The 24730-nt window shown below is 36.8% G+C and overlaps 2 protein-coding genes across 2 annotated transcripts in view; both read right to left on the bottom strand.

Moving 5' to 3' along the window:
• LOC110300825 (endogenous retrovirus group K member 10 Gag polyprotein-like) overlaps positions 1 to 290 on the bottom strand; it is a gene marked incomplete at its 3' end in the record, with an annotated part of 1887 nt that extends 1597 nt beyond the window's left edge. The window contains 1 exon segment of the mRNA XM_021171091.2: positions 3 to 290. Within this exon segment, the coding sequence (XP_021026750.1) occupies positions 3 to 226 (224 nt within the window).
• A 9720-nt stretch (positions 291 to 10010) lies between these two features.
• The window catches only part of Vegfc (vascular endothelial growth factor C), a 99347-nt gene continuing 84627 nt past the window's right edge, over positions 10011 to 24730 (bottom strand). The window contains exons 5-7 of the mRNA XM_021170241.2: positions 15143 to 15249; positions 14544 to 14877; positions 10011 to 10519 (exon numbers count right to left, since the gene is read on the bottom strand). Coding sequence (XP_021025900.1) covers positions 10405 to 10519; positions 14544 to 14877; positions 15143 to 15249 — 556 coding nt within the window. The 3' untranslated portion in view covers positions 10011 to 10404. The remainder of the gene's footprint in view (positions 10520 to 14543; positions 14878 to 15142; positions 15250 to 24730) is intronic.

Here is a 24730-nt window from a genome sequence, read left to right as displayed (position 1 = left end):
CGAGTGCTGGGATTAAAGGCATGCGCCACCACACCCGGCTTGTCTGAGCGATTTTTAAGGCCTCACTAACTTTCTCCCAGGTTCCACAATCTATCATTTCTTCTTCCTTGAACCATGGGCAACAGCTATCTATCTTATCTAAAAAATTTCTTACTAATTGTACTTCAAGCCTTACTCCTCTCGCCTGAAACAACTCCTGAAAACTAAAAGCAACCGCCTGATCCATGACTTTAAACCCTTCCTTCTTCCACCTAAGCAGCTTTCTAAAAAGCTGCGGCACACCACCTGTTTCCTTATCTAGTTCCAATTAACACGCTACTGACCCAAGCAGAACCAGCATTGGGTTAGCACTGATTCAAACTTAATTCATATCCTACTGCATCCTTGGCAACACTTTACAAAACTGAAATTTTAAGCTAGCGCTAGCATGTGTACCTGTCCGTTGCTCCGATGCCTAATACAAAGATCCTTTCCTGTGGAGCTCCACAGCAGCAGCTGTTTCTCTTAGCATCCCTCTGCCATTCTTCAGGTCCCTGTTCGGGCGCCAAACTGTTGCGGCCCGACCAGCAGTATGCAAGTGAACGGTTTAACTGAGGATGGCAGCTCGAGCTGAAAAGAGAGGAAGCTAGACTGGGAGGGAGAAAGAACGAGGCCAAGATGATTTCATGTTCAAAGCCCCCTTTTACTAGTTCAGACATCCAGTTATAAAGGAAGGGGGAGGGAACTCGATTTCCCGCCAAACAATCTTGGGATCAAGTAACAGGGTGAACACGTGTGTGTGTCTCCAAGCAGCAAAGCGACAGGGTCCAGCATTGGGCGTGGCAGAACGAATGAGCAGGAAACTCCACCCTTGAGCAAGCAGGTTTCAGGCTGGGGGAAGGGAGACCACAACATATGTATATATTATTTGTATGTATATACTATATATGTATATTATATATAAACATACATACATCTATGTGCATATTTACATATTCTTTTTTATTCTTTTATTGGATATTTTTATTTACATTTCAAATGCATAAATACAGTCTGCTCAGTCTGTATAGTATTACTTATATGCATGTTTTCAAGGATGAACACTTGACACTGGATAAACAACTGTTGGATAAACATTAGTGTTTTCTTCCTGGGGGAACATTATTTCTCTCTTGCTCTCAGTATTTCTTAGTTGCCTGTAGTTCTTTGTGTAATACTGAGGCCTTTGCTCCACTTTCCCATCCACATATCTACTGCTGATTTTATATATAAACTTCTCTTTAGGAAGCCATGCTGGTGAGATCTTATGGTTGTACCTTCTGACATTTCTAGGAGACACACTCTCATAGCAAAGTCTCTGATCTTCCACTTGTTACTCTTTCTGACCCACTTCATGCCATGATCCAGTAGCTTTAGATATAGTATTATTTTGTAGATGTATCTGTCTTTTTTTGTCTTCCACTCCAAAGTGTTTTTTTCTTAAATTTTGATAGAGATCTTCAATCTTTTACCTTATTACCAACAATAAAAATACCATGAGAATAGAAGGAAGTAATTACATATTTTCCTTAGTCAAATACAACATGTCTGGGGTTTCTTATATTTCCTGGTTCATGACTCATAAATCCTAGTGTAAGTTCTGTAATCCTTGGGGCCTTCTCTGAACAGTGTGAACCATGGAGGACCCTTCAACTCTCCCCTCTGCATGCTGACAAAGCAAAGTATAATTTGTGACTTTCTAAAAGGGTAATGGGTTATGGGGATAGAAATCACACCTGACAGATTAGAAATCTCTCAGTTCTTCTATGTACTTCTGAGGATTGTTATTAAAAACACTCAAAACAGACTGTCAGACCGATGTTAGAGATCATCTGGAGGAATTTAAAAAGCCCATGAGGTTGAAACAGTCATATTTGTTGAAAACTGGCAGTGGACCCAGCCTTTTGCCTGCTAAAATGAAGCAATCCAAATGGAGAAGGAGAAGAAAAGTTATCGTATGACTTACCCATCATGGGACAGTGGAGGTCTCTATTACTTTATCTAAGCATGTCCACAGTATGAATGCTAAGGGAAAGTCAGAGGCGGCAACCTGGGAGATCTCACTATAACACAACCCCAGGACTTCGTGATCTTGGATTTCTGATTTCTAGAACTGTTAAAAATGTATTTGTGTTCTTCTAGCCCAAACCTTGGGCATTGTTTAATGGAAACTCAGACTAATATAGAAGAAAAATACATTGTAAAAAGGAATTGAGTATATAGTAACCTTCTGAGAAATTTAGACCTAGCCAGATGGGAAAATCTGGGACAAAAAAATTATGTCCTTGGTACAACAGCTTTTCACAAACACAGACAGAATTAAGGAATAGGAATTTGGTGTAAGAATAATGCTTGTGCCTATAACAATGGTTAAAACGGGGACAAGGATTCATGGAAAGGATTAAAGGGAGGAGAAGGGGAGATAAAGGGGAAATTATATAATTATATTTTAGTTAAATAAAATCAGTTTGACAAATAATGCCTATGGTTTAAGGTGAGGGCATGACTTTAAAGGCAGTAGCTCCAAGAACATTCTGGCCCAGTTCATTCTGAGTTGTATTTGTACTTAGGACAATGTTATAAAATAAGTGTATTTTTACTTCTGTAGAATTAATTTACACCTCTAGAGGCTTTTCCATACATTCTTTGTTCTAAGTAGAATGGCAAGGGTTTTAGAAAATGAGAGCTCAATCCCTCTTTTGAGGACAGGGTGATGTCCTTACTCAGGGTCTCTGATACGCTGTCCTTTGTTGGGAAGAACATCAGTGCTACACAGTTTTGACACAATTGGAGACACGTAAGTATTTATGTGAAGTAATATTCACTGCATTGTAAGATGTTCCTAAAATAATGTAATAAAGCATAGTCTGTGTTTTATAGCAATGTCTAGGGAAAAGAATAATTGGCAAGGGGCTTTTAAAACCAGTTCTCCAAATATTTGACATAAATAAAATGAATTAATTATCATCATCATCCCCACCAGTACAAGACTACATTATATAAAGTATCAATAGTCTGATTCCACCTTGCCATGGGATGTAGTGTGGCAAATGTAAGTAGGGGCAGAAAGAACATGACTACAGAACACCTCTCCTGTGATTTTATGCTGTTGTATCACTTGGGAGCTTTTGGTACAGTGAACAGCTTTTTTTTTTAAAATATATTTTATTACGTATTTTCCTCAATTACATTTCCAATGCTATCCCAAAAGTCTCCCCTCCCCCCCCCCCCCCCCCCCCTTTCCCCCCCCCCCCCTTCCTTTTTTTTTTTTTTTTTTTTTGGCCCTAGCGTTCCCCTGTACTGGGGCATATAAAGTCTCCAGTTTAGGTGTTTTATTAAAAAATGAGAGGCAATCTTTTATAATTATCAAAAACACCTTCTAGAACTCACTCAAAATTAGGAGCAGAAAGAGACTGGACCAGGTGTCCAGATAAACTTTACAACCTATACCTCTTTAGCAAACCCTAGACTCATGAAGCATAGAATAGGAATAATCATTGTAGTTAAAGCAAGCACGTGCTTACTTCATGGCTAATGTATGTGCTCTGTAAAGCAAATTGTCCATCAGGGTTGCCTACCCTGATGTCACCGGAACAGAGAACTTGTTAGGTCACACAAAGGGAAGCAAATCATCTAACATATAGGAGAAAAACCACAATGAGAATGATAATGAAGTTCTCACATGATCTGAACTTTCATGTAGAAACATCTGTCCTTACTCTGTGTGGGAAGAGACAGTTTAGATCTCCCACTGACCTTCTTAAAGGTGGGGCCACCACTAGGAATGATGGGAAATTAAGTAACATTCACCAGGTCCATGTGGAAAATAGAGTGGAAGTATTTTACCATAATCTTTCAGTGTCATATTTCAACTTTTACTGAAATGTTGAAATTTTCATAAAAGCACAGTGGTCCAATTCAAAATTGTTGCAATAGAACATACACATCTTGTCAATTTTACTCATAAATTGTTGAAATATTTCTATGCATTTTAAGAGTTTGTACAACTTCCTAACCCCTGTGCAACATGAATGGTTTACTTAATTTCTTTCTGTTTTTTTTCTTTGTATTTGTTATCCTATCTTATTTCTCTGTTTCTTTATACCAGCTTTATTTTTTCCTCTTAATTCCTTTCTCATGCCACATTCCCTTCATCTTATAAACAACTCTAAATTCAGGTCCACTATCCTTTATTTACTGTGTGTTCTGTGAAGAGTATGAGCGTCCATCACATCAACATTGGGAAATGGTGGGGGATGGTGAGACTAGGAGGGAAGCAGGAACAGGAGAGAGTGGGAGCGCCATGCAATAAGGTAGTGTGAAAATGAAGGCCATAATGAAAACCATTATTTTCTGTGCTAATTACAAGACAATCTAAATGTAAAGAATGTTTAAAATGAATCCTACTCTGTTAGTGCAAAGTGTAGGATAGAATCAGAGAAAGCTGGGAGTGTTTTGATCTTGACACCAAAAATTGAATTCCATTCCCAGCATTCTTCTCCTTCCTTAAAGCAGTGTTTGCCAACATTTTAAAATTTTGGAGCATCAGAACATGGACAAAGAGAAACAAAACAACAACAGCAACAACACACACACATACAAACACACACTCAGGGCTAAAAGTTACTGTTTAAGGAGAGTGACTACAGTGCCAGGCATGGTGGCGCACACCTTTAATCCCAGCACTTGGGAGGCAGAGGCAGTTGAATTTCTGAGTTCGAGGCCAGCCTGGTCTACAGAGTTCCAGGCCAGCCAGGGCTATACAGAGAACCCCTGTCTCAAAACAAAACAAAACAAAACAAAACAAAACAAAACAAAACAAAACAAAACAAAACAAAACAGGATGAGTAACTACAAAGAGAGGTAAAATAACTCCTTACAAACTGTACTGAGGGTTGGAAAGAAGATGCAGCTGTCAGAGCACATGCTGTCCTTGCAGGGGAGCTGAGTGCAATTCCCAGCACTGATTGTGTGTGACTCACCACAACTGCCAGTAATTCTAGTTTCAATGGGTCCTGTTAGCATGTAAGGTGTCTAGATTCACTTTGTTTTCCCTGCCAGTTAAATAATTAAAAAGCAGGAAAATCAAACTCAGAAACAACAGGTAGAAGCAGGGACATAAAAAAATGTAACACAGCAGCAAAACCAATATATGAAAGACACTTTTTATTTGAAAGTGGAGAAGTGCTGTGCAGGGCAGTGATGGGGCAGGAGGAAGAAGAGAAGAGGATGAGGAAATAAAGGAGGAGAAGAAGGAGGAGGAAGAGCAGGAGAGAGGGAGGAGGAAGAGGAGGAGGAGATGGAGAAGGAAGAAGAAAGAAGAAAGAAGAAGAAGAAGAAGAAGAAGAAGAAGAAGAAGAAGAAGAAGAAGAAGAAGAAGAAGAAGAAGAAGAAGAAGAAGANAGAAGAAGAAGAAGAAGAAGAAGAAGAAGAAGAAGAAGAAGAAGAAGAAGAAGAAGAAGAAGAAGAAGAAGAAGAAGAAGAAGAAGTAGTGGTGGAGGAGGAGGAGTTGGAGGAGGAGTTAGAAGAGGAGAAGGAAGAGGAGGAGGAAGAGGAGGAGGAGGAGGAGGAGAAGGAGGAGGAAAGGAGAAGGCAATGAGAATTAGGAGGAGGGGAAGGAAGAGGAAGAGGAGGAGGAAAAAAAAGAAAAAGGAAGAAAAGGAGATGGTTTATTGCAAAGAAGATTTGGCTGGCCTATCCTGGAGGACTGAGGGTTTTAAATGTCTTTAGTAGTCTTCTTTCCCAAGTTTGCCAGTTTCAACAAAGAAAGGAAATCTGATGGTTCCACAACTTTGGGTAAACATGCCCTGATCTGACTTTAAACTTACCTGACCATGCTGGACAAGAGCAATCACAGAAGCAGGAGGGAGGTTTACTGATGGGGAGAAGAACTCTTCAGCTATGCCCTCAGCTGCTAAGCCTTTGTGGTTTGGTCTAGAAGTTGAAGAAGCAGCTGGATGTTTGCCACATTCTTTATTTGCCTGTGCCTCCTTTGCCTAGCTTTGTACCTGTCAGTGCTCTGACCAACCCCTACCACTTGTACCTCAGTCCAACACCACTCTGCCCTCTGCAGGTACACATGAACACACACACACACACACACACACACACACACACACACACACACATCATAAAAATTTCTAATACTAAGAAAATACGAAGCATGGGCAAGAACGTAAGCTAAGACACTCAGCTCTTCTGCTATGGCAGCACTGCTTAAAGCAATGCTCCTGGGTAGAGCTAGATGCCCTTAGTAATACCATTATAGTTTGTAGGCATAGTAAGATTCCCAATAGAATTCTACTGAAGCTATGCATACGTATTGCATAGAAGAAAGGCTGGCCTGGGCAATGGTGGCTCATGCCTTTAGTTCCAGCACTTAGGAGGCATGGGCTGATGGATCTCCGTGAGTTCAGGGTTAGGCTGAGCTACAGAGTGAAATTCAGGATGGCCAGAGCTACACAGAGAAACCCTGTCTCAAAAAACAAACCAACCCCCACCTTAAAAACAGATTGATTTTTCAAAAGGTTTTAAAAAATATGGAATAGCTCTAGCAGCACAGCAAAAATATTGCCACAAAGACCTGCAGAAACCTGTGTGTTGAAACCTGCAGAAACCATTCTCTGTTGTAATAAAGCTAAGTCTGGGGCCACAGAACATAGGAGGTGAAAGCAGCAGAATCAGAAGTTCAAAGTCAGCTTCAACTTCAGGAGATCCTGTCTTGAAAAAAAAATAGTAGATAAAATAAAAGTAATATATTTTAATTTATCTTCTGTTTTCTAGAGAAATCCTCACAATGTATCTCAGAGTCTCCTGGAACTGGCCCATTGAAGGCAGACTAACAACAGTCCTCTTGTCTCACCCTCCTAAGTGCTGAGATCATAGCAGCACTATGGCTTGAACAGCTACTCCTGTCTTATCACTAAAATTAGGTAGGACATTCTGTATGTAACTATATACAATACATTCTTTCTCCAGAAATAAATCGAAACTTAGATTTTTGAAAAAGAAGCTTTTAATATTGTCTTAATTACTTTCTTTTTTATTAACTGTTTTGTTTATTTACATTTCAAATGTTGTCCCCCTTTCTGGTCTCCCCTCTGCAAACTCCCCACTCCTCTGCCTCCTATTTGCCTCTATGATGGTTCTTCCCCACCCATCACCCACTTCTGCCTCACCCTTGTAGAGCCTCCTCCTTCTCTGAGGCTACAAACCTCAACAGGACCAAGTGCCTCCCTTCCCACTGATGCCAGATAAGGCCATCCCTTGCTACATATGGCAATCATGGATCCATTCATGGACTTTGGTTGGTGATTTAGTCCCTGGGAACTCTAAGGGGTCTAGTTAGTTCATCAAATTGAACATGTATCATTGTCTGTTGTACACAGCCATGTCTTGGGCCTGGTATCCAATCAAGTGATGAGTCAACCCAAGGCACTGTCTTGAGCATTTTGGCCTCTATACTTACACATTTGTATGTGTTGAATGCGTAAGCAAATGCTGTGGTCAAAATGGCAGACTGCAGCAACAGTTCAAAGTCAATTTCTGTTTCAAATCTCCCTCCTGGGATTAAGTACCAGTTATAGGCATTTGAGTGATATTTAAACAGAGAGGATATAAAAACCTTAAAACCATTTTACAAAAGTTACATGGTTTGGGTTTTTAAAGATATTTCAGAAAGAAAAAAAATCTTCTCTATAAGTGGCAATCTCTGGCATTATAAGTCAAGATGAACAACTCTTCCAAGTTATCTATTCTATCTAAGGATGTAAGAGCAAATTATAAGGACAACATATGTTGGTTTATAGTTTCATCTGTGAAACATTGAAAAGATGCTTCCAGGAAGCATTCCTACTGGAGTGAAGACTAACTGTAACATTAGAGCCAGGGCTTTATACACAACTTGAATGCAAAACTTTCCCTTCAAAGCTTAATATACTGAGACCCAGGGAGCTTGGTCATTTGCATATGGACATAGCTATGTCATGATTTAACTTGCTTCATGACTTATAGGTCAGTGCCCAATTAGATTGGATTCTTCTACCACAGTGTGACTCTTTAAGCAAAGAGTTGTCCTTTTGGAATAAAAAGTTCCCAGTCCCTGTTCACTAGCAACAATCACTCTCCAGTTAAGAATTAACCAAGAGAACAGTAATTCAAACACACAGATCAGTTAGTAACTTTAAGTGGTGGTCTACAATGTGTCACTGGTTTTCTTAGTCATTTGGGTGTCTTATGTTCGTTTTATAGGATAAAATAATGTATTAATTCAGAACATAAACTCAGAAAGCATCTTTTGGAATATCTTCTAATGAAAGGTCATGCTTTGCAGACAGCAGACTAACACAGAGGAAAGTTAAGCATATTTTTCTTCATCCTTATCTGTATTTCTAGCACCTCTAGGTCAATGAAACTTAGAGAATGAAGTTCAAAGTTCTAGAACTATGGTAAAAGTGTTCTGCTAAATGCACTCTCTTGTCTAGAGTCTCTATTCTCCTCTGAGCGGCATTCCTTCAGAAGCAAGGTGTGTACAGAGAACAGCTCTTGTCCAAGTAAGTTCATGGCCCTTTCTCCATTCTTTAGGGCATATGCTGATATATTTAACCATATATTCACACCATCCCACTCTGTTCTTAGTGTTGCACATATGGAGGAGAGGGAATACTTCTAGATGTTCTAATAATGGAATCAGTTTCACTCAGGCAGTTTGTAAATATTAAAACCTCCTTCAAAAACAATCTGGAAGCTAAATCTTACACAACTGCTTAGCAAAACATTTTTGCCTTCAGCCTCTCAGACTGAGTATACAGTATTAGATTTCTAGACATGAAATGTTGCTTAGAAACATTCCAAGTTTTGGATCTATTAGTTGTTGCTGTGAGCTTCTAGTGTTTTCTCAACTTTATCTTTTGGATCAACCATGGTATCTTGGGATTCTTGCAGAGTTTAAGAACATTCTCATTCTGATTGTTAGCTTTTTTTCTAAATCACATGTGTAACTATTCTAAACAACTGTTCTTCTTCAGTCATAATTCATCTGTATCAATCACACACTCATACACAACCAGAGAGAGAGAGAGAGAGAGAGAGAGAGAGAGAGATCTATTATAGTGTGTTGTGTGTTGAAGTGGTATTTTTATGGTCCACATAAAATTGTTCTCAAGCTTCTATGGCAATGTATTATCTTTGTCTATGCTACTCTGTCTCTTCAATCAAAATTATTACATCTCTAGGGACAAATAAATGCTTAGTCTCTGAAATACTTCTGGCTTTAATTTTTAGTTTAGTGATTTCTTTTTTGAATATTTGGGTTTGCCAATATACTTTAAGAAACCAAGAGAAACCCTGTCTCGAAAAACCAAAAAAAAAAAAAAAAAAAAACCAAAGATTTAGATTGACATTCCAGCTAATATATAACAGTCATTGTAACAGGTTCCAACCTTCTTTAGAAAGCTTCAGGAGGCTTACCGAATGAAGCTAAGATTTCATTTTATTTGCTAAAATAATCGATCTATTCCAAATGTATGAAATCTAAAAATGATTTTTCAAATAGAGAATGAGTGATATGCAGTGTCTGTTTTGTTTCAACTTTAGAACAATTGAGTTGAAAACTCATTTGGATTTTGGGTGAATTTCAAAGATGGAGAACATTGTGTGATCATGGATCATGCAGTCTTGTAGAATGCAGAGGTTGGCCATGATTTTCATGCTTTTCCTCTTTAGTCACATTAAAAAAGTAAACATCTTGCTGTGGTCAAATTAATTTTTCTCTTTCCCTTGTCCTCAGATTTAAAATGTAGGCCTTATCTACTCTGTCCAGACAGTAAATGAACACACAGTGGACATGGCAGCTGCTTAGAGTCTATAGACCACTCTTCACTAAAAACTGAATGGCAACTCATAAATCTGTGATGAGAAGATTTGGGAAGATGGGATTTCATTTTCTGAAACCTGACTACAATGTAAGATGGCAAAAGACTGAAATTCACAGCTTATAATACAATTTTCATTTTATTTTAAACATAGTTTTGCATGTTATAAAAATACTGATCACAGTGAGCTTTACCAATTGTTATTGCTATAAAAATGAATGCAGAACAATATTTTTAGTGGAAATAAATTATATAGTCATTCTTTTTTTTTTTCTTTTTTAAAATCACAACAGAAAAACCTCAGCTGTCTGGTCCCTGGCAGAAAACCAGTCTTTGAAGAGGTTTTTTTGCACATGAGTGCCAGTCCTCTCCCGCAGTAATCCACATGGTTCAATAAACACAGACTTGGGCCTCTGTTACCATGGTCCCACAGAGTCTTTCTGTGCATAGACAGTTCTAATGTGGCAACAGTTCTTCAAGAGAGTAAAATGATGGACTGAAAACTGGTATGATCTTAGTTCAGATGTGGCCTTTTCCAATATGATGGGACACAGCGACATACTTCTTCACTAAACGACAGTCCTGGATCACAATGCTTCAGTCGATTTGCACACGGTCTTCTGTAACAACTAGGAAAAAAAAAGCCAGAGAGAAACACACATGGTGAAGACCAAGGTATTGAGTCAAGATGCTACAGACAGCTTTTATGTTTTCTTCAGTTTAAACCAGGAAAAATTACTAACTTTCTTATAAATGTGTTTATAGATTTATAAATACTTAAGTGTGTGCTTAGGTTTTCAGAATTTGGGAGGAATGGAAAAGCCTTTAAAAGCATGGCTCACTTGCTGACATAGCAGTGAAAAGATGAACTATTGTAAGCATTAGTTCTTTTGAAGTCCTTTCTGCTTTGTGGATGAAAGTAACATAGAACAGAAAGTTTGAAAGTGAATATTTAAGGTCTGCTGACTTCCTGTGATCACATAAGCATGGCAATGTTCACAAAAGTCTGGGATGTGCATGGGACCCAGACTTCCAGGCAATTAAACACAGCCATCTTGGCAGAACCATAGCCTTTGGAGAATCGCCCCATCCACCCTCTTGAGTTTTTATTCAGCAGCTGGCTGGGGGATGGTGGGTAACTCTTTTCTCTCCACCTGTATGCCAGAAAGTGGGGGAAAACATGAACAGGGCCCCTTCTCCATTCACCAGAGTCTTCCAGTCTAGTAGTGGTGAAAGGACAGATTACTGATTATTTAAGTTTTGGAAGTTCTGTTTGCTATAGTGACTCTAGTTTTGAAGAATGTCTTGGAAGATGAATCTGTCTAGCTGTGTTATAGGCTGGAAAGGAAAAATGAAAAGTGCACTAAAGAGACCCTTAAACAGTTAAAAGCTCATCTCATTTGATGTTGAAAGGAAAGGGTATGCTATGGCTTAAGGCTGGAGTAGTTGGGGAGCACCTTTATAGAGGCATAGGGAGTTTGTGGAGGGAAAACTGGAAAGGGGGATAACATTTGAAATGTAAATAACCAAGAAAAAAGAAAGGAAAGGATAGCTAAGACTTTTAAAAATTATTTAAAATATCTAATTTTAATTTTTTGAGAATTTCATGTGCATACCTACTGGATTACTTTCTCACCTTCTACTCTTTCTTATTTCCCTACCAGCCCCTGTAATTCCTTCTCCTCCCTTGCAGTCACTTTCACACATTCATGATTTTTATTTTGCTTTATGAACCATCCAGTTTAATCATGTCCAGCTGAGTGATCCCTAAATTTGAAGAATCCACTGGGGCCTGAGGAGGGGTTCCTGAGTGGGTAAATGACAGATGGCAATGGATCATCTCTTCCTGAACCTATCAGGGACAAATAATTCACCAGTGAGGGGTTCTGTCCTCTTAGCCCTTCTTCCACTGATGCCCCACAATGGCCTGTTCTATTGTAGACCCAGTAAAGGCATCTATAACTATACTGAGTTTATGGGTTCAATACCAAAAGCAACAGGAAAGTGCTTTATGAAAGATTGTACCCTGTTAAGCAAAGATATAAGGACATAAATATATTCTTCTTAGTTAATGTGGTAATTCTCTGTAGAAAAATGATGTCTGCTAGTCTAAATACAGTCACAAAAAATTAAAATTCGGCAATATGTACTAGACTCATTAAAAAGAGTTTCACTGTAGAACATGGCTTAATAAGGTTTGCTGAAGTGTAATAGCACATTCTCTAGGATGTAATACCTTATTTTGCAAATACCACTTGATAAGTAGAGTATGAATATGTAAGTGAAATTGGAAAGCGTGTATTATTCAAAAATATTTTAAAAGAGTATTAAGATTCCTATAAGGAACTTTGCAGCAATGCAGAAAGAAAAATAATATGGTCAACAAAATGCCTGGACTTAGTGAAGTCTCATTATACAATAACTACAAGTGACGGAACTTCATAATTATAGGTTAAAATGAGAGAACATACTCTTGAGAATCAAAAGATAGGCTCTACTTATTGAGGTACTAGATTAATTAATGATAAACAGTCATGAGGATATGACATTAAAAATAAATAGAATTTGACTGTTTTCTAGATGTTGAAAGGGTATAGTCTGTACATATTTGAATGGAAGAAGAGATGAAATGAAAGAGAATATTTAATGTGAATCAGGACACCACAATTTCACATGTAAACGAGAAGAGAATAAAATTAGAAAAATGGAAGCATGAAAGACTTCTAGATAAATATGAAGATCTTTATGGGATCCAGAAACTAAGAGGCTTAAACACAGCTTAACACAGAGGCCTCTGCCAGGCTACAGTCCCAGCTTAGATCAGAGATGGAAAAGTCCAAAAGGCAAATCCACACAAAGCAGAACAATTCTGAAAAACAGCGCGATGGCAAAAGTGTTCTCAGCATTAAAGTAAGAGGATAATAAAGCAGAAGGAATCGGTAATCTGTGTAAGCAGAGGGAGAAGAAAGACAGAGCTGAAGATACTGAAGCAAGCTAAGAAGAGGCATGGTGGCCGGACCAACACTGAAGGAATACAACAAAAAATTTTAAAACCAGAGATCTTGAGTAAACAGTAGTCATTTTCTGAGATGAGAGATAAATCCAGTCAGTATGGTATGCCCTTCAATCAAAGAATATCATTTATTTTTCTTGATATAAAAAGAGTAAAGCCATGCTGGGATTTAAAAAAGAGAGCGAGATGGAGCAGGAGGGTTGTCTCAGTGGTCAACTACTTGCCTCTCTTTCAGATGACCCAGATCATTACCCAGAACCTCTATGTTTACTTACAACGGTCTAATTGCAGTTCAAGGACTATACTGTCCTCTGTCCACCATGGGCACCAGGGACATACATGCAAGCAAAACAACCACAAAGGTAAAAATGAATCTTAAGTAACTTTTTATGATTTTACTTTTCATTGTTAATTATGCTTGTATGTCTGTGTTTGTCTGTGAGTATGTGCGAGTGGGTGACTGTAGAAGCCAGAAGAGGGTGCTGGATCTGGTAGAGCGGGAGTTAAAGGCAGTTGTGAGCTGACTGAAGTGGGTGCTAGATACCAAACTCAGGTCCTCTGAAGGAGGAGTATCACATGTTCTTAACCATTGAGTCATCTCTGCAGTTTGAATAACATTTACCAGCATTTTATTTTATTGTCATAGCTAGCTTCATTGACCTGAGAAATCTAGTCATTTGAGAAGAGAGAACCTCATGTAAGGAACTGGGTAGATCAGATTAGCCTATGCCCATGTCTGTGAGACATTGTTTTTTTTTGTTTGTTTGTTTGTTTTTCTTTTTTGTTTTTAATTGCTAATTGATAAAAGACCTGTCGACTGTGGATGATACAATTCCTGGATAGGTGAATTTTGCCCTTGCATGAAAGTCTGGGATTAAGCCAGTATGAGGTGTTCCTCCAGGTTTCCTTTGGTTCCTGCCTCCAGTTCTTGTACTGGCTTCCCTTGGAAGACTGTAAACTTCAAGTCTTCTTTCTCAAAGTTGCTTTTGGGTATGGTTTTTTATAACAGTAACAGAAAGCAAGCTAGAACATTTATTTAGTTCCCAATCGGCATTTAGTGTAAATGTTTCATTTTTGGATCAAACTCTGCAGAAAATGGTGCTACTCATTATTTTTAAGCTTTAAAATAAATTATACCTAGAAGTATAATTTTTGGTGGTTGAAGACATAGACAGCTGAATGCCTTTCTAAAATAATATATGAATCCTCTAAGAGAGGAGAATTCATATAGGACTCTCCTTCATTACCTTCTAGGACAGAATTCGTCTTGAACTTATTCATGTTTTTGTTTGTTTGTTTTGTTTTGTGCCTTAATGTTTCTGTGGTTAAATCAAGTCTCAAAGACCAAATGTGCTTATGTATTCCTGGAATCCCAGTATTCAGGAAACTAAGGGAGGAGGATGCTAAGTTCTAGGTCAGCCTGGTTATAAAGTAAGACTCTCTCAAAGAAGCCAAACATCTTACAAAAATCTAGTGTCAAGAACAATTAGCATTGACTTGAATAATTACATCTTTTTCTGAGAGGATTTACTGCACTCATTCCAATAAGCAGCTTCTGGTATGGGTTGAGAAAACAGTTTCGGGTTGGTAACACTGTGTTTTCCAGAAGGGAATTAGTGCTATTAATGAAGACTCCTTACCTGCATGTTTGATGGTGGAACTTCTTCCCTTTAAGGAAGCACTTCTGTGTGTTTTCTGTACATTCACAGGCACATTTCCCAGGATTCAGAGGTTGATTTCTTGGACACGTTCTTTTACATACACACTGACATGTGTTCTCATCAAATTCCCTGTTGGCTCCACATGAATTAGGGAAAAGTTTGTTTTTACAGACACACTGGCATGAGTCTCTATCTAGTTCTTTGTGGGGTCCACAGCTGGATGGCCGAAGCCCCCCCTTGCAGACACACTGACAGGTGTCTTCATCCAGCTCCTTGTTGGGTCCACAGACATCATGGAATCCATTGGTTGAGTCTAGATAAAGACAGGACACATTTACTGGACCTTACTTGGTTCAGGATATGTTAACAAACACAAAAAAAAGATTTTCCTTTTTAGTTTTTCAGTAAATAACTGTGTATAAACATGTCATTTCCCTTTATATAGAAGTTAAAAATAACACATGTCCTACTTAATATTCGTTTTAAGGAGTGATGAATAAAATATTGTGAGAATGTAATATGAAAATATGTTAATTAAAATATAGCTAATTTATAGACCAAAGTAGTTTTTTACTTACCATCTTCAACATTTGAATAAAAGATAAAATCCTGCTGAGCCAGGCATCGGCACATGTAGTTATTCCACACATAGTTTGTTGGACATGTCTTGTTAGCTGCCTGACACCTTTTGGGGAGACAGATGAAATATAAGCTAAACAACAGAAAAACTGGCAGAGAGAAGGATTGTTTCTTTTTTATGTACATGTTACAAATAAAAACATCCTCATGGGAAAGTTTTAAAATACATAAGTATATAGGAGATGACCCATCAGTGTCTCCTCTCAAACGACCCCTATCTCATCTGCTGCCATGTTTTAATCTTATCTCTGTAAGTTATAAGGTCTCAGATGACTCCAGACTTACCATTTTAAATGTAAATAGGCTGCTCCGTATACTGACAGGTTGTTTTAACCTACTAAAAAATGTGGTTATGCTTTGTATATTACTCTCTAATTTCCTTTAACAAACAAAATACAAACTTCAGGCTACTCAAGAGGTCATTTAAGAAAGCTCTTCTGCATGACTTGAAGTGGCTGTATAAAATTCTGTAAGACTCTGATTGGACTATTTCTTTGGATAACTATTTAGGTGGCTTTCAGATTTTGCCTCTCATATATACTTAACCTATGGCGCAATCCACATACTAACACAATTACGGTCTGATATCTGAGGCACAGATTCCATAGATCTAATGTTTGGATCAGTGGATAATTTCCACATTCCATTCCACCACAAAGATATGCAAGAGCCTCCTTTGCTGAGCTTTGTTTTCATGGCCATTTCACTTCTTATCTTCCATTTACTTACCCTCCTTTTCTTCATTCCTCTCTACATTCTTTCTATGTTTCTTATTTGTCTTAGAAAAAACGGTTGGGAAGGTAAACTACTTCTCGAATGTTCCAATTGTCTTGCACTTTGCTAGCAGGAACTCATCCATATTAATGACTACAACATTGGACACTTTATTATGACAGACCTCACTAGCTCATCTTATTTACTGTTACCACACTTAGACTGATCTACTCTTTACATAGCATTATCATTACTACTACTACTACTACTACCACTGCTACTACTGCTCTTGTTGTTACTATAAAAATGACATTTAGAAGCTATCATTTGATATTAATCATGTTCTGTGTCATTAGATTGAACACTTCTAGATCTTCTTAGGAGTCACATGCAGATATATTCTGCAAACTGTTCTGCAGTCTGTCCAGGAGGCTTCATGGCTTTTAATACTTTAGCTTACAGAGCATGCATTAACCTTTACTACTTGACTTGTTAAGAGACATTGGTATGGGCATCATGGGGAAATATTTACTTAGATGTCACACATTATTCATTTTAAAACAGTATTGTAAACAACATTATGTGGTGGAAGAATGCTGATTCAATTCCAAATTGTTACAACACAGAAATCATGTGTGGACACTGTAAAAAGTGCACTGAATGAAAACAAATAGGGAATGTGCTTTGGACTCTACTAAGAAAATCTACATACATACAGACTCAATGTGATAAGACACTTTCCAAAACAGCCTGAGAACTATTATGAAGGCACACAAAGATCTTGTTTGAAGCTTTCTTTTGCAGAATGAGCAATTCTGAATTGTGTTTGTTTAAAAGCAGCCCCTCACTATGTAATGTAAGCTGGCCTTGAACCTGTGATCCCACTGCCTCAGCCTCCCCAGTGTTGGGATCACAGGCACACACCTCTATGCCTATCTTGCAAAATCTCCTCTTATAACCATGTCTACCTTCAGTTTGGATATCACCTCTGATGATTTAACTGTGGTTTCCTTTCCAATTGTCTACTCCAGCTCTAAGACAATCTATTCATTCTTTTCCACATGGAAGTGAGTCTAAAATGTCCCGTACGCTTCAGCAAATGGCACACATTATTTTAACTTTTTCCCCTCTTTCCTTCTTGAGGTCTCCCAAAGTTCACAGCCCCTTTAAATTGTTGAAAGAATCTATTATAGAGCATTTCTTGAATTTAGTCTAAGTTTGACTTTTTTTTCACTTTATTATTTGCTATGCCATGCCAACTACAGCCTCTGAGAAAACACGCAAACATTCCAGGTAATCAACTAAAGAAACTACATGCTAACAGCAGTAATGTTTGCTGTATGACCATTAAACTGTTTAAGCATCTTAGTTGCTATCAAAATAGTTTTGTTTTTGTACAGACAACATAATTTATGGTAATTCATCTAAAATAAGCTATGCTTAGGGGCTAACTACAATTCGCTGTATTTTTTTTTCATTACAGATAAAATTAAACAGGCTTACTAAATATATTTTCAGGAATAAATATGTGATCATAAGCAGGATATGCATGTATGTTTAGGCAAAAAGAAGATCACGACATCCAAAACCAACAAAAGATAGCTAAGGCTCTCCATCTGTATGTTTGACTTCATACTAAGAAATTCCAGTAAAACATTTGGCCTCCAATAATTTTTATATAAATAGCTGCTTCCTTTATCCTGTGTATGTTACTTGCCTTTTGTTTTTAATCTTAAATATGTAATATTTGCTTATGTGGCAATGAGTTAAGACTATGAAAAATGTGTGTTTTTTCAAGTTCATTCTGGTCCATATACCAAGTGTGCTATTTCTTTCCTTCGTATCTTTGTTTATATGTTTCAGTAGTTCATTTGAAAAACAACACAAACAAAGTATCAACAACAGGACAATACATTTAAACCTTCTTTGTTCACTTAGTAGTTCCAGGAACACGCCATACTGTCCCAATTTTTAATGCTACAGGAAAATCTCTCCTCAATGTGAGGTTGACTGTAAATCACAGATACCAGGATACTTGGTCTCCATTTGGTGGATGGTTGGGTAGGATTTGGAGTTATAGTCTACTAGAGGAAATGTCTCTTGGGGGTCGGGTATTGAATTTTCAAAAGACTGAGGCCATTTTGTGTTGTTTTTTTTTTTTTGATTCCTTCATATGGATTAAACTCTTAGCTACCAATTCAGCACCACACCTGCCCTCCTGTTCCCAGGATCATGGCCTGATGGTAATGGACTATTTTCCCTCTGATACTATATGCTCTAAAGTAAAACTCTTTCTTTTATAAGCTGTCTTGGTTATGGTATTTTATCACAACAATAAAAAAGTAACTAATCCAGTTGTTCTTTTATATTATAGTTTAATCATGAGTATATATTGTTCATAATAGGTTTAGATAGTATTTATAAATCTTTAAAACCAATATCATTAATTTTGAATGTATATTATATCCAAAGTTTAATAACCCACCATAAAATACCTTGATTATTCTTCTACATGTGGTAATTATTTTTCTACATGTTGGTTATAGGTGGGCATGTTCTGTCATGTTGACAATAGAAAATATTTCTTCATTTTTGCAATATGTAATTTATCTTATCTTTGCCTCATGCAGTGCTTTTCTTGGTTGGTTACAGGTCATATGTGGAACATGAAATCAATTAAAGAGTCAAAATCCACATTTGAAACCCAGCATGGGGGCACATGAAATTAATTCCAGCATTTGAGATTCTCAGGCTGATGGATTAGGAGTTTAAAGGTCATCTCCCTTGGCTATATAATAAGTGTGGACTAGACTGTACTATATAAGAAAGCTTCCCAGTCAAATCAAATCAAACCAAATCAAATTAAAACCAAAGATTTACATTTCCTAATGTAGTGGAATGACATGTAATAGCATAGCCTATCAGTGAATTAAGTAAAGATAGATTTCTACAACTTCATTTCAGTTGTAAATACACACACACACACACACACACACTCTGTGAGAGAGAGAGAGAGAGAGAGAGAGAGAGAGAGAGAGAGAGAGAGAGAGAGAGAGAGGTATTAATGTGCACACACCAAATCTAAGACACAGGTATCCTCTTCCACTTTTGTAATGCGTATATTTGGTTGCAGTTATCTTTTTATTTATAGTCCAAACATGTGACACGACAAAGATCTAGGCTATTTATTTAAATCTCAGAGTGATGGAAATCATCTTAGTTTCTAGACTTGCTGTTACTTGAGAATGAAGGACTTCCCCTTCAAGGAAACCTGGTAAGCTTTGTACTTGTGTTTAAGTAGGCAGGCAGATCTCTACGCTAAATAAGTAGGAAAATAAAATAACTTTCTGCCTTTTATATAGTTAGAAAAATAGTTTGCTTCTTTATGTCACAATATTTTCAAAAATATAAATTTAAATATATGAACTTCATGTATAGAAACAATTGTGTGAATTTATTTTGGAGATGCTATATAAACATCCAAATATGTATTTTTATAGTAGGAGATAAAGAGTTCACATAATCTGTCTTCACTATCTCTTTCCTCTTTCACTGTATTTCTGTTAAACAAAAATATATTTTGGAAATATGCTCAATTATACCTGCAACAGATAGCACAAAAATTACAGCAGTTACTAGTGGTTTGCTTATAGGGAACTAAATATTTTTGAATTCTAAAAGTCTTAAAACACAATTCAAATATTATGAATAAATTAGAATTTTCACACCAATAAGAAAATATTACTCACCATAAAATTTTTTAATATTGAAGTGTGAAATTATGCTAGATATTATTGAATTAAAAAAACCAAATAAATTTAGTTTAATAGTGTCTAAATGATGTTTCTTCCTCAGATGTAAGAGGCAAATTCTTAGGTTTTACAGAACACCATTCTAAAGAAAATAGGTGGGAAACAGAATTTTCAAATGGTGTTATATTATAATGAAAGGAAATGCTGTCAGAGTAGATTAAAGGATTAGCACAATGTCCTTATTGCCTTTGTGTTTTAAATCAAGGCTTTTTCATGCTGTTGAAAATGATATTTGACAGTAATGATTAATGGGCATATAGAGAGATTGTTATAAATAAGACATTTCATGTGCTACATTTGCAAAACACATTACTTAAAGCATATGTTTTCTGCAAGGCATAGAGTAATTTTTAATGTTGATCTATGCTGGGAACCATGTAAGCAAATAAACTTTTTATGTTCTCCTCCAAATAGAACTTGAAATTTTGATAAAAGTTACCTTTAGAAGAATTATTTCATTATTTGAAAACTTCACTAGACAGATTTGCTAGCCATTGATTTTGCTGTTTGAAATCAGAGGTCATGAGTTTAAGCATCTATGCATTTCTCAGTGGGGAAAAATAATGTATTCAATGATAAAGTCAATTTAATTTGTCCATTTATATTTCTGAAATTCTAAATGTTGGGTTTTAATTTCTAGCTCTTACAGTTTAAATATTATGGCATGCTTCCTCATGTATTCTATACTTGTAATTCATTTTCTCTACATTTTGGCACCAGAATTGTATAGTCTTAGATATGCCTTGAATCCTCAAATATACACTGAATGCACTGAAATTCCCCACTATTATGTGGCATTTGATAGAAATGAATTTACATGTTATGACTCTTTCAAGGAATTATAATCTTTATAACATACTTATTTTATAAACAAATCTCAGTTTCTTTGCAGATTTTTAAAGTATATTTGACAAGATTTTATATTCTTTAGTTATAAAATGATGTTTTGAAATATGCAAGACCCTAACCCCAATTCTATATATGCCAAGAAAGTAAATAAAGGCAATCTGAATTCTGTAAAACTATATTATGGAAGAACTTCTGTTTAAAAGGTTGTTGTCTGAACAGCAACTGCAAGGATTGCTGTATGCTGGGGATGTAAAGGAGGCAGAGCTCTGGATAACATCCTCCATTAGTTTTGTTCCAAATACTTAATTTTTTTTTTATCTTGACATCATTCATATGTCACCCAGATATACTTTTAGGTTTATATAGACATTTATTCAGTTATAGTTTTCCTAGAGTGCTTACTAATCAATAACCTTTGACTCTGCGGGCACAGCTGAGTGGTAGAGTGTTGGCTACTGTCTGTGAGACTATGGGTTCAGTTCCTACACACACACACACACACACACACTCATAACACATGTATTTAAAGTGCCCTTGTACTCAATGTTATAATGTAACTTTCCTCACCTAATATAGTAAGAAATAATGCATCTTAAGACTCTGAAATTTAAAATATAAAGGACTATATTTAATATACATACATCTACGTAATGTGCATATACTTATTTGTCTGTATTGAATTTTGTTGATTCACAAAAGTTCCCAGCCTTGTGTGTTTATGCTGGTCCTTGCCTATGTTCTGTTGGCCTGTGTACAGGAAGAAGAGAGGTCAGAGCCAGGGTTTGTTCAGTTGTCAAAGAAAAAGAAACTAGATAAGTGTAATGGATGGAAAGTCTGTGCATTTAATAAATTTGGCAAACAATATTTGAAAGAATAAGAAAGTATGTGCATTAGATCAGAAGTAAATTGGCAATATCAAATATTTTTCTTTTTATATAATTCCAAACAACTGGTCTAAGGCATTGGCATGCCACACAAAAGCTGCCCACCACTTGGTACAAAGCAGTCATTCTATCAGGTCATGAACTAGTTAACTGACCATGTGGTGCTTGATGTTTGAAGTGTAAGGTCAAAAGAGGAGGAACCACATGAGTAAAGTGTACAGAATGGTATTAAGGCCAGTGATTCATTTGTTTTTAGAGGGGTTACCCAAGTTTTAATAGGAATCAACAAGAAAAATTATCATATCACCGTCAGATTTTATTTTCACATTTATTTCAAATTAATTAAATTAAGCCAGAGAATAAATAAAGTCAAATAATCAGAAATTCGGCAAGAATGTGCTTCAAAAAAGCCTCTGGTATTAAAAACTTGTCACAATACTTCACTAGCAGAAAACTAAACCCAAACCAAATGGCAAAAAAAAATTATTAAAAGGCAATAGAATGTTGATGTGACCTCAAAATAACTCACTAATGTCAGGGGTACAGGGAAGGAAAATGAGGAGGTGGAGCATGGCATTTCAAGGGCAATCAAACTCTTCGATGTGTACTATGATGGTGGATACATGCCATTATCCATCGGCCAAATTCTCTAGAATGTGCTACAAGGAGCACTCTGATGTACCCTAGGGAATTTTGTTAATTATAATACTAGCTCATAGATGAAAACAAATATACTTCATCTTTTTTGTATCGTTCACTGCAAAAGGAATGACATTGTATGTTAACAAAGTTGAAATGATATTTACTGTCCATTCTCTGACAAAGAAAATGTGCCAAATTTTTTGCTTGTGCTGAAACTTGTCTAGCCATTTTTCTGTACACAAAACTTTCAATGCTACCTTAATATGTCAAAAAAAATCAAATCTCTCAAAGCTGCTGTTCAATTCTTTAAAAGAATAGCTTTGTCTTTTGAATTTATCACTAATTTTTGTTTTCACTGTGAAAACCACATGTATAATGTCAATGTGGTACATGAAGTGGTAGACTACTCAGTTATTTTCACTTTGTTGTTCCTGCTTCTTGTCAATAAGCAAGCAAGAGAACTGCTGTGATGTCAAAAACAATCTTTGATAAACCAGACCATCCACCTACTCCATAAGAGCTTGTTATAAAAAAAATAGTTTCAGGGTTTAAACAATGATTCTTTTGACTTTCACTGGAAAGTTCATTCATGCCAACAGGTCCTCTGTTGTGCATGATTACATATATATATATATATATATATATGCATAAACACACATACATATATACACACATATATGTATGTATATATATATACATATGTACAAACATATGTGTATACATTCTATATATACATATGTGTATATAAACACCTAGCCTTTCTCTCTATACCTATATAGAGAACATTGAAGAAATACTGAGCAGATACATGTGCTAAGAGTTCAAAAAATAATGGCATGTGTCCATAGGGATTTTAAACTTGGAAAGAGGGTATTTTCTAGGAAATCTTAAAATGCCTGTTTATGAATGCTGAAGAAAAATTCTTACTGATCACACGTTTGAAGTAATGATTGGGGGCCCTGAAGGGGACAGGAACTCCACAGGAAGACCAACAGAGTCAACTAACCTAGACCCTTGGGATGCTCAGAGACTGAACCACCAACCAAAAAAACATAGATGGCTGGATCTAGCTCCTCTGGTACATATATAGCAGATGTGCAGTTCAGTCTTCTTGTGCGTCCCCCAACAACTGGAGTGGGGTTTGTCCCTTAAAAAATGATGCCTGATTGTAAAACACATTCCCCTACCTGGGCTGCTTTTTTGGCTTAAATGTGAGAGGATGCCTCTAGTCCTGCAGAGACTTGTACCAGGGTGGGTAGATAATGGAGAAGGGGAGCCTCCATCCTCTCAGAAGAGAAGGGGATGGAGGGAGGGGCTGAGTGAGGAAGTGGGTGGGCAGCAATCATGATCAAAAGTGAATAAATAATAAAAATAAAAACAAAAATATTTTAAAGGATTATATCTTGATTTAATGGGAGTATCCTATTTCTACTCTCATATGTTAATGAATTACTTTTATGGTCATCTATTTATATTTCAAGGATGGAACAATATATGATTTTCAAACTTAAAGCGAAATTGGGCAATTAAAACTGGAAAAAGAAAATGCCATGACTTTTGAGCATTTAAGCAACTGGACTGAGGATCTATTACAGATAAATAGTCTAAAGATTCTTAGTTTTCAGGTCTTAAGCTTAGGACATGTATCTGCTCTTCTCCTCAGCAAAGATAAGAGTCTTCACAGTAATGAAGATGTTCCCTTAAATCCCAGTAAATATAATTTATTACCATTGAGCACATTTTTTAACAATATCAGTAAACAAATAAAAGATGAATTATCACCTAAGCTAGAATTTTCTATTTTTTTTTTACCATTCCTCTTATCTTTCTTTTCAACTTGACACTATGCCAAAGACTGACATAATGTCATAATCACTTTCAAATCATAATTATCAGGCAGTTTTGGTCGTATCAAGTAGAGTTCAAGATGATTTGACTATGGCTTGCACACCAATTTTTTTCATCTACAAAACATTCTGATTTAGTTTCCTATCTTTATAAAACATGAGGATCTCTAGACTGGTGTGTTCACTGCTTGAAAACCACAATCTCAACTTTTTATTATTTTTTTTCATTTTTTTATTATGTATTTTCCTCATTTACATTTCCAATACTATCCAAAAAGTCCCCAATACACTCCCCCCCACCACTCCCCTAGCCACCCACTCCCACACCTTGGCCCTGGCATTCCCCTGTATTGGGGCATATAAAGTTTGCAAGTCCAATGGGCCTCTCTTTCCAGTGATGGCCGACTAGGCCATCTTTTCATAAATATGCAGGTAGAGTCAAGAGCTCTGGGGTACTGGTTAGTGCATAATGTTGTTCCACCTATAGGGTTGCAGATCCCTATAGCTTCTTGGGTACTTTCTCTAGCTCCTCCATTGGGGGCCCTGTGATCCATCCAATAGCTGACTGTGAGGATCCACTACTGTGTTGGCTAGGCCCCGGCCATCTCTCACAAGAGACAGCTATATCTGGGTCCTTTCTGCAAAATCTTGCTAGTGTAGGCAATGGTGTCAGCGTTTGGAAGCTGATTATGGGATGGATCCCNGGATATGGCAGTCTTTAGATGGTCCATTTTTTCTTCACAGCTCCAAACTTTATCTCTGTAACTCTTTCCATGGGT

This window comes from Mus caroli, chromosome 8 (assembly GCF_900094665.2).
Source record: "Mus caroli chromosome 8, CAROLI_EIJ_v1.1, whole genome shotgun sequence".
NCBI lineage: Eukaryota > Metazoa > Chordata > Mammalia > Rodentia > Muridae > Mus > Mus caroli.
This window is presented reverse-complemented; position numbering and strand designations above follow the sequence as displayed.